At 44.8% G+C, this 10,900-nt stretch overlaps 1 protein-coding gene across 3 annotated transcripts in view; it reads right to left on the bottom strand.

The window, feature by feature from the left end:
* Positions 1-5,436: 5,436 nt before the first annotated feature.
* The window catches only part of EXD2 (exonuclease 3'-5' domain containing 2), an 86,913-nt gene continuing 81,449 nt past the window's right edge, over positions 5,437-10,900 (bottom strand). For all 3 annotated transcript variants that reach the window (XM_040477520.1, XM_040477518.1, XM_040477519.1), the window contains 2 exons: positions 10,214-10,570; positions 5,437-6,906 (listed from right to left, as the gene is read on the bottom strand). In XM_040477520.1, coding sequence (XP_040333454.1) covers positions 6,690-6,906; positions 10,214-10,570 — 574 coding nt within the window. In that variant the 3' untranslated portion in view covers positions 5,437-6,689. The remainder of the gene's footprint in view (positions 6,907-10,213; positions 10,571-10,900) is intronic.

Below are 10,900 nucleotides of genomic sequence, written 5' to 3'. Positions count from 1 at the left end.
GAGAAGACAACATGATGTAGACCTTTTGTAAAAACTCATTCTTTGGAAACCATCACTACAGCATGTGCTTTTGGTTAAGCATTCCAGGGTTGAAACGCAACTCTATGCTAAAATGCCGAGAGGATGAGGCACAATCTTGGCCAAGGTCAAGCTCTGCTGATGGTTTGAGAGGGAGACGGCAGCCAACTGCTCTGCACTTGTATAACATTTAAAAAAGAAAAACGAACCCCAAGCCATCTCCTGCTCCTTTTCCAAGCCAACATTAGTCCTGCTCATTGTATCCAAGCACTCAGAGGAAGCTGTATGTGGCTACAGCTCAGGCCAACCGAACCCTCGGGCCAGACATACATACTTTGGTTAAAAAAAAGACTAAGAACTCTTAAATACAGAGAACAAACCGAGGGTTGCTGGAGGGGTGTTGGGTGGGGGTGGGCTGGGCAAGGGGCATTGAGGAGGGCACTTGTTGGGATGAGCACTGGGTGTTATATGTAGGTGATGAGACACTGGATTCTACTCCCGAAACCATTATTGCACTATATGCTAACTAACTTGGATGTAAATTTAAAAAATAAGCAAATAAAATATTGAAAGAAATAAAATAAAATAAAATAACATAAAATAAAAGCAAACAAATGAAGCTGGCAGACTGGGACTCTAGTTGGCTCTGTGGGATATAACAAAAGATGTCAGAATTTTAGATAAAGTTAGGGCTCATCAGGGCAGAGAAATATACTTTTGCCTCCCATCTGGTTGCTTTTTCCAGAACTACGACAGCAAAATAACCCTAATTTGGTAGAAACATGGGGGTTCATGTCTATATCTGGGTGATTATTGTAAAAAGAGCAAGTCTAGCATATTTGGTCCAAATCTGTGCTACACAAAGAAAAGCCAATATATCAACACCCTCTTTGGGACTGAAACTAAGCACTAAGGATGAACTGGGAAATATATTTTCTGCCAGGTCATAGGGAACGTATATATAGAGAGAGAAATGTCTTCCAGAAGCTTATTAAATATAAACTTCACATTTTGCAGATGTCTGTCTTGCTGATGGCCAGGCAGAGGTAAGAGGGACAAAGTCCAAGGCAAGTCAGGGTTACACAAGATTCAGGCCCCAGAAACTTTGCAGTCTCCCCGTGAGTTGATCATGTCTTAGGACGTACAGAAGGATAACAATGTGTTAACATTTTGGATCCCTCAAATTTTCTTAGGCAGTCATGACAACATAAAAAAAGAGAGAATATTTTTAACTTATTGGTTTAATGTTTGCCTTTTAAAGTACTTAATTCTATTCAATCGTCTACAGTATAGCCTTAATTTCTTCTATCCTTAAAATGAGAAGCACTCACTCCTTTTTTCTCACTATCTTTCCATCTACGATACCTGATGAAGTTGCCTCGTTTCCATTCTGTGCTTATCTCTTATTAAACTTTACGGCACTAGCAATGCGACTGAAGATAAAGTTTCTCTTCTTTCTTTATTGTTAAATAGTGAACTAAGTAGAAATGTGAGTTCCCTAAGGCTGCACACAGCACATCTCTGGTGAGAAACGTATTTCAGCTCCAGGGGGGAGCACCAGATGGAGGAAGCGGGCTTCTCTCTAGTCAGTGAGGCCAGGAGGACACGGCGTAGCATCCTGCTTTCCTCCTCCCCCCCCCCCCCCCCCCGCCCCTTCCATGCACAGTCTCCATTTCCAGAGCTAGGGGCAAGATGAGGGTGTGCAACAAAGGAGAAGGTACACAGCTCCCAAGGGAAAGTACCACAGAAGAAACGGGGGATGTGTTACAGGATGCTACAGTGAGGAGGGCCCTTACAGCACATGTAATTTCAATTTCTAACTTTATTGGCAAAGAAAGGAGTCCAGAAAAGTTCAGCGATTAGTCCAAAGATACATGGCTAACCCCAGGTCACCAGCCCACTCTTCTGATCCTGCCAACGCACGACAGAACTGAGTACAGGGAAAAGCAAAAGAGAAAGTTAAGTCCATGGGATACACCCCCATCAACCCACTAACCAAATAAACATACTTCTTTTAAATCTGGCCATGTCTTAATCTCCCATTTCTTTTCAGCTGTTAGCTTACTAAGCTCAAATGTCTGGTTCTTATCCAGGACTTAATGGATACTCTGGTGGCCTGAATAGTCAGAATCACAACTCTGCCCCAGCATGTTGAAGCCTGAAAAGGAAGATCTTTGGGAAGCTAGAATAGAATATAACTAGCCTCTCTAACTCAGGAATATTCTGGACCACACGTCATGCTTATAATAATGCTGACTTCAAACTCAGCAACTTTTGGAGCTTATGCAGGCAGAAAGGCAACAGACTACCCATTTCGCAAGAGGAAAATGGAAGAACGAGTAATGAATAAGGAAGTCAGAAGGAAGGCAAATGGTCTGAGTTCAGTCTGGAGGGTAGGAGATTAACTACTTCCATTCAGAGCAGAGAATGACCTTTTAAGGCAGCGTGCACTACATTAGAAGAGGATACAACCCAGGATAGGTGAACTAGGTCCTCTGACATTTCCTATTCCGATGCAAAGGAAGTCAGTTCTTGACTATCCCCCAAATGATTACTCACTTGGTCCAGTAACCCACCGTATCTAGGGTCCTCCAACAACAGTGGGCCACAGACAGAGCCAGTTAGATGGAAATAACAGTCTAATGTGCTTCTCACCCTCCCAAATAACATCCTGGCATTAAAGCAAGGGCCTTGGTGCCTCAAGCAAAGGGGGTGACTAACACATCTCCTAGCAGGCTGGCAGGATAGGTAATTTGAACAAGTAAGCTATCCGGCTGTATGTAAGCCCTGCTCCATCACCTGATGTGAAACTGCTGCAGGACTGGGGACAAGCAGAAGGTATGAGGCTCCAGCACGAGGAGACAACTTGGTGAATACATACAGTGTATCACAGAATTCCAAAGCAAAAGTATTCAGGGGACTATGCATTATGTGTATGTTATTTGGACCAAGAGTTCAATCATAACAAGGTCATTCTTACATCCTCTTTCAGTTTATTTCATCCAAGAAAGACTGATTCTCACTGTATTCCCAAAGGATTAGGTACTCTAAAAATGGCCACTACTCAACAGAAAAGACAAAAGATCAGAAAGAAGGATCCTTTTAAAATATGTAATAATCAGTAAACTAGCAGACTGAGAAACTATCTTCTTTATTTTTTTTTTTTAATTTTTTTTCAACGTTTTTTATTTATTTTTGGGACAGAGAGAGACAGAGCATGAACGGGGGAGAGGCAGAGAGAGAGGGAGACACAGAGTCGGAAACAGGCTCCAGGCTCCGAGCCCGACACGGGGCTCGAACTCACGGACCGCGAGATCGTGACCTGGCTGAAGTCGGACGCTCAACCGACTGTGCCACCCAGGCGCCCCATATCTTCTTTAAAAGTAAAGAGTGATACCTCTCATGAGGATGAGACATAATGAAGGGGGGAAAAAAAAGAGGAAAGGATAAATGAATGAATGAAAAACTCAGAGAGGTAAAGTAAACCAAGAACTTGAATTACAGTCAGATGTTAGGGCTCCAAACGAACAGGTAGTAAAGAATGCTGAACAAAAGCTCTTTCTGCCTGCGGGTTCCTAAGAGTCTAAAATGAGGGATTAAAACGGCTTTATTTCAACAGAACACATTTTGTCATTGGATCTCTATCCGTGATGTGGATAGAATAAGTAACTCACGGCTGCACGCTTAAAAAGCAACAAATCCCTAAGTATTGGACCTTGTTCACTTTAGGAGAGCAAATCTCTGATTGCTTGTGTTTCACACACACAAAAAAAGAACTGTAACTTTTATTTTACCTTTTTTATTTTAAAATAAATAGCGTTTCCAAAAAATATTGACTGTAAGGGGAAATGAGTCAGTAAAGGACGGGAGACAAAGGGGAAGCAGAGAAAAGACTCTGAGCCTAGAAATACAACCATCACGGCACACTCACAGAGGCCCCTGCCATGACCCTGTCCTCTCACTACTGCTCTCATGGAAGCGCAGCAAGTGCCCTGGGACACGAGCTAGAGGGTCAGAGAGAAGCAGTCCCTTGATATATACTCCTAAAAGGTGGTATCGATTGATCCTCACTCCAGCCATGTGAGCCCTTGCCTCCCCATCCAATTTCTAGGATTCCATCCTAAGGAAAGTATCAAAGGTATGGTCAAAGGTTTATCCAGAAGACAGCTCATCCCAGTATCTCTGCCATTAACAAAGGATCTCAAACAACCATAATTTTCAACAGTGAGGGAATGGACAACTAAAGTAAGGTAGAGCCACCAGGAATCTTTCACAGGAAATTAATTTCTTGTGATGCCATGTTAAGTGAGAGGGAAAAAACACGATGCCAAGCTGTATATACGTATAACTCTGAATTTTGCTTTTATCGTTTGCATTTTTAACTAGTGAAAGGAAAGTCACGGACATGCCAGCAAAGGTCAGCTCTATTCTAGACGGAGGGAAGATGCGTGATTTTTATTCCTTCTTTAGACTCAGCTCTAACGAACATGCACTACTTTTCTATCAGCAAAAACCAATAAATATTTGTTCTATAATATGTCTACCATAAGATATCTCATTTGAGATCACAACCATCTTAGGCAAAGTCTGCTGCAGTCCAAGGCTGACTCAGAGAACAAAGAGTCAGATCTACACTGGAACCTGTGAGAAGGAGCAGAAATCCCGTGTGCCGGGCTAGCTGCTCCCTCTAGGCTGGCTGCCCACGCAGGAAGGTCTGCTGGCAGGATCGATTCCTTCTTCCCACAGCAACCGCTGCACCTAAATGACCTCGTATGTGTTTCTCTCCTCTTGGCATGAGGATCCCAGGAAAAGAGAATGAAAGCGCCCTCCTCCCTGTTTCAGAAGAAGAAGTTTTTCTGGTAAACTTCTCAAAATGACCCCAAATCAGCTACCACAAATTTGGAAACCTAAGTCATCAGTTATGTTCAGGAACTATGTATAAAAGCCCTATTTCTCAAGAATGAATATAAAACAAAATCTATGAGTGCCACCTGGTGGCAAGACTGCCTGCTCTGCTGACCACCCCTCAGTCTCTGTGGTTCTCCACCCCCCGGGACTCCCGAGCATGGGGTGCAGCCACTGCCACGCATGCCCCATAATAACCCATCATAACCGCACCGAACATCCCGTCCCCAAGGTACTGTTCATTTTCAAGGATTTCCAGTTGAGATCCCAGAAATGCCTGTCTGAGGACAAGGGGAATGCAGGGGCAGAGGAGCAAAACGCAAGATGTGCTCACTCGTTTGCAGACCGTTCGGGGATGGGCTGCGGCCGCACTGTATGTGGTGCGTCTGGGCACACACTGGGCACACCCTGCCCCCCCCACGGCAGGGACCTGAAGGGCAAATATCCCCTCCCCCAAGAATAGTTACCAATTCTATAAAGCTGTGAAGAAAAAAGGTTTACATTTACCATCAGTGAGCTTTGTGCTTAGAAGAAGTTTTATTTATCAGTGTTAGAACAACCATCACCAACTCGGGCACGATTTCAAAACAGCTCCTGTTGGATTCTGGCCATAAAATTCTTTTTCAAATTTCTAAGATCTTGTAAGGTAAAAAAGTTTTCCTAAAACTTTAGAAAAAATACTAATCACTACTAAAACTTTATTTCATGCTCAAAGTGGTGGCCTCACATAAAAAGATGAAACGCCACCGTTCTGAACATCTGAACGTATTAACCGAGTCCCAGGCATGAGGGGAGGTGGACAAATCCTCACAAGGCAACCTGACCAAAGGACTCCAGGAGAGAATTAAGTGCTTAAAAGAGGTCAGTGTTACAAGTCTGATGGAACACAGAACACGGAAGGGGCCTGACACTGCTTCTGACAGAAGATAATCTTGCTCTCAGAAAGGGATTAAGCTAAAAACCTTGCACTTCTGGACAAGAGGACTACAACAAACAGACAACAAACAGCATGAAAGGGAAAGCTGAGCAGGTATCAAAGTTCTCTTGCGAGGTGGTTGCTTATGCTTCTCTCTGCCCCAGCCAGCTTCAAGGCCTACTTCCAGAAAAGGATTTCCTCCAGTGTTCGGGTGGAAGCATATGGCAGGAAGTCGCTGCTGTGGTCCTGGACGTGGAAACGGGAGCATTCTCAAGTATGGAAATAAACCAAAGTGACCTAGATGGGATGGATCTCAACCAGGTGAGTCGTGGGAGAGCATGAAGCCAAGGAATTTATCACGAAGATGTGCTTGAACTGGGAAAAACAAATCTGACCCTCCAACCTCTGGAAGAACGTTTTCTCCCCTCCTAACCCGATGAGATTAAAATCCTTGACTGCCCCTGTTTCAGAAAAACCAACATACTGCACAGGGAAGAGATGTATTAAAAACCTGAGCAACTTGACAAGTCACTTCAGGGAAGAATCCTTCATTTGCTGTCCGTACAAGGAAAGCAAAAGAAAGAAAGTAAAATAAAGGCCAAGGTCCTTTGGTCCACAAAAATAAAATAAGAGGGAGGGAAAAAGAATTCTCACCCTGCCCGACTAAAATTCAAACCCGTAAGCTCCCCTGGAAGCAACAGCCTTGCTCCACCAGAAGCATCCTGGGATCAGCATGGGTTAGCATTCTGACTTGCGACACTAGGCTCTGACAATGAATGACATGGGAAGAGGTGACTTTCCCACCTTGGCTCAGCTTCCCAGCTGTCCTAACCTGGGAGGAAAGCGGCTATCACGACAGCTTGATGGGAAGGTCTTCCCCATATTTCCGGAGCAGCTTCTGATGGTTATGGTCCACTGACCACTGCTGGGGCAGGTGCTTGGGCTGCATGGAGTCCAGGAAATGCTGACGCCAGCGGCTCTCCAGCTGCATGAGGGAACGCAGCCCGCCCTGGCTGTGGCACTGCACCACCTTCAGCCCGTGAGGAATGTAGTTTTCATTGGAAATCCTGGCAAGACACAAAGTACAAGGGTCTGAGGAAAACAAGCACAGGATGGTCTCACAGACGGCTCCAAATGCTGCGGGCCAAGGGGCTTCAGCAAGGGCATGTGAGGAGGTTGCTGGACTTCTAAAGGTTGGTTACTTTAATGTTTTTAAAAACATCTTCCCTATACCTGCCTTTTTAAAGAAGTGGTTTGGACATATTGCACACAATCCAACACAAGTTATTTGGGATACTGAGCTACATTTGTGGGGAGGCCCCTCCCTGCACGAGGCTCAGCCCCCACTACAGGGCCCTAGTGTCTGACTGACGAGTAAAGAATGTTGGTCTTTTATTGACTCCACGGTTACTCGCCTTTCTTTTAAATGATTCATTCTGGGAGCGCCTGGGTGGCTCAGTCGGTTAAGCGTCCGACTTCAGCTCAGGTCACGAACTCTTGGTCTGTGAGTTGGAGCCCTGCGTCGGGCCCTGTGCTGACAGCTCAGAGCCTGGAGCCTGCTTTACATTCTGTGTCTCCCTCTCTCTCTGCCCTTCCCCTGCTCGTGCTCTGTCTCTTTCTCTCTCTCTCTCAAAAAATAAACATCAAAAAAAAAAAAAAATCTTAATTATTCATTCTGAACCATACATCACCCCACATGTTCCAATTTTTCATAACACTGTAATACCTGAATGTAAAACGCAAGGTGGTACATTTCTCTAGTGTCTTCTTTCTCACGGAAAGAATGCCAAACCATACGGCATAGGCAATACAGTCACAGGTGTTGTGATAGCGTTCTATGGTCACAGATGGTAGCTACCCTTGTGATGAGAACAGCATAACATATAAACTTGTTGAATCACTGTCGTATACCTGAAACGAATGTAATGTTGTGTGGCCCTGTGTCAACTACACTTCAATTAAAAAAAAAAAAAAAAGATGGAGGTGTTTGGCTGCCTGAGTGGGTGGAACATGCAGCCCTTCATCTGGGAGTTATAAGTTTGAGCCCCACGTTGGGTGTACAGATTACTTCAAAATCAAATCCTGGGGCACCTGGCTGGCTTAGTCGGTTGAGCATCCAACTTCGGCTCAGGTCGTGATCTCATGGTTTGTGAGTTCGAGCCCCGCGTCAGGCTTTCTGGTTTCAGTGCAGGGCCTGATTCGGATCCTTTGTCCCCCTCTCTCCGCACCTCCCCACTCACGCTCTCTCTCAAAAATAAATAAGCATGCATTCATGCATAAATAGATAAATAGATAAATAGATAAATAAATAAATAAATAAATAAATAAATAAAATCTTAGGGGCATCTGGGTGGCTCAGTTGGTTAAACATTTTACTCTTAGGGAAGGGAAAAAAAAAAAAAAAGAGGTTAGAGTGGGAGAGAGCCAAAACATAAGAGACTGTTAAAAACTGAGAACAAACTGAGGCTTGATGGGGGGTGGGAGGGAGGGGAGGGTGGGTGATGGGTATTGAGGAGGGCACCTTTTGGGATGAGCACTGGGTGTTGTATGGAAACCAATTTGACAATAAATTTCATATATTAAAAAAAAAAAAAAACATTTTACTCTTGATTTCGGCTCAAATCATGATCTCACAGTTTATGGGACTGAGCCCCACACCGGGCTCTGTGTGCGAATAGCATGGAGCGAGCCTGCCTGGGATTCCTTCTCCCTCTCCCTGGCTCATGCTGTTTTCTCTCTCAGAATAAACAAATTTTAAAAAAATAAAATAGAATCTTAAGAAAAAAAAAAAAAAGAACGCCAAACCACATCCATGAGAGACCTGTTTCAGTCCCATGAAATATTCAGTTGTGCAGCTGGTGCTGTTTAATGGGAAAATGAATCCCTGCCTCCTTCCTAAGCACAGAGGCCTTAAAAACTGTTCTGTTGCCATGCGAACAGTGTGTTCACCTCCTGTGAGGAAAGGCTAATTTTCTCAAGGAAGCTGGTACCCCATGGACTCAGTTCCCCTCCACGCATCCACGCCCCACTCTCAAGACCCCCTCCCCATCCTAGCAGTGCTGGTGCCCTCCGGGGGTCTGCAGACACTATTGCTTAGCTCACCAGAGTGCCACTAACTAGCCTATCTTTCCCCAAACAGCTCTTCTTCCCAGTCCCAGACATCCAAGTCCAGCATCCTTCTATCCAAGTCAGCAGGTGATTTGTTAGAAAGGTCTGTGGTGAAAGGGGAAGTTTGCCTGTTTTAGCAAATACATCTGGGAACCAGTTAAAGGAACCTGTCTCCTTAATTTCTCATAGGACCCTGGCAAGTTATTTGACTTTACCTCAGGGTAGCTAACATAAAGCTTGGAAAATAACATCTACTTTACAGACTCACAAGGTAGCTATAAGAATAAAACTCAGTAATGTTTTATTAACTTTGAAAGATTTAAAAAAATGCAAGATACAATGTGAGCAGTTACCAGTAAGAAATCTAAATCCTATTTCATAGGTTTGTTATAAGAACTAATTAAGGCAATTTATAGAAAGTTTATTAGCTGGGTTAAATAGATGAAGATATCTAGAATTATTTGTTTGATAATTGCTGCTATAGTTAAGATTTTTTGGTAACAAAACTCTATAGGCAAACAGCATCGCATTCTGTTTGGTGAACTTATCAGTTCGATTATTTCAATCCCTAGTACGACTGGAAAAGAGACAGTTGGTAAGCAAAACTACAGCAGGTGATGCAGAATTTTTTTCACCTCAGCCATGCACCCATTCATTTCTTAGGACCATAGCTTCTCTTTTGGGAACACCGAGTTAAGTCCTGTAAGTTCAACCATATACTCGTGGGGAAGGAGGGAGCAAAGAAGGAAGGGAAAAGGAGAAGAGTAACTTAAATGGTTAGAGCCAATATTCCATTCAATGGGCCAGTACCCTGAGTCCAGGTGAGACAGCAAACATGAATCCCCTGGTCTCAGTTCCCACCGATCTGGATACGGTGAGAGACAAAAAAAAACCCCACATACACCGTACTCGTGGGCAACTTCAGAGACTTGAGGATATTTTTTGAGTATGATTTTCATCTTCTGTGCTGACTTCAGGATTTCCTTCTGCATACAATCTCTAAGGCACAACTCCACCGCACTTGAACTCACCTGCTAATCACGAAAATGACTGGACATATATGACCTTAAAAGGGTTAATGACAGAAGACAAGTCTCCTATGGAAAGGAAATTCTCAAACAGATTGTACTATCCCAGTCCCGTGGTATTTTAAGCCATTACACACGTAACGGGATGACACAGGCTATGCTCGCCCCCGACCTGGCAAGCAACCTCACCGAGTGGTCAGGGTCAGTGCTCTGGGTCACTCCTCCACCCTTTCTGTACCTGGTCTCCAGGCTGGCAGCCTCTTGCAGCATCTCATCCGTGATTGTGTCTGTGTCGTAAAACTCTCTGAGGGCTCGCAGCAGCTCCTCCTTCCGACGAGCAGGCAGGCTCTCCGCGTTGAGCAGGGCCCTGGCCCCAGAACGTACCTGCCGGCGCTCAGGGTCTTCTAGCAGCCGCAGACCCTCCTCAGAGCCAATCGGGGCCTGGAACTCCCTGGCCAGCTGCTGCTTCAGGTGGTTGTCGTAGTAGTTAGAGACGGCGTGGCAGGAGGTACAGAGCAGCAGCACATCGTGGGAGTTGTGGTCTTTCATCTCAATGGGGAAGTGCTTCCGGTACTCGTGTGGAATCACGTTTTTCCTGCCAAGCCCACCCAGAAGGCAGCGCTCATTAGCAGATGACACGGAACACATGTGGAGCTAGCAGGCGGGCTACTGGAGTCTCATCTGGGCCTAAACATGACTGAGAAGCCTTGAGCACCACAGTCCAACAGAGATTACATACAGGCAGTACAACCTATTCCACTCTTGGCCTGCCTAGCTACCTGTGCCTTAGTTTCCTCCCTCCTAGAAGTAAGTTCATACCACCTGCCCTCAAGAGCCAGCAGAGGGCCAATGGCAGAGGGAGGCTAATAACCACCTTTGCCAAGATTGTATTCCCAGAAGGAAGAGTATCAGAGAAATGCAAAAA

The sequence above is a fragment of the Herpailurus yagouaroundi genome, unplaced genomic scaffold (assembly GCF_014898765.1).
Source record: "Herpailurus yagouaroundi ecotype Mexico unplaced genomic scaffold, PumYag 141, whole genome shotgun sequence".
In the NCBI taxonomy this organism is placed as follows: Eukaryota; Metazoa; Chordata; class Mammalia; order Carnivora; family Felidae; genus Herpailurus; species Herpailurus yagouaroundi.
The sequence above is the reverse complement of the archived record's forward strand: the minus strand, read 5'-3'. Positions and strand labels throughout refer to the sequence as shown.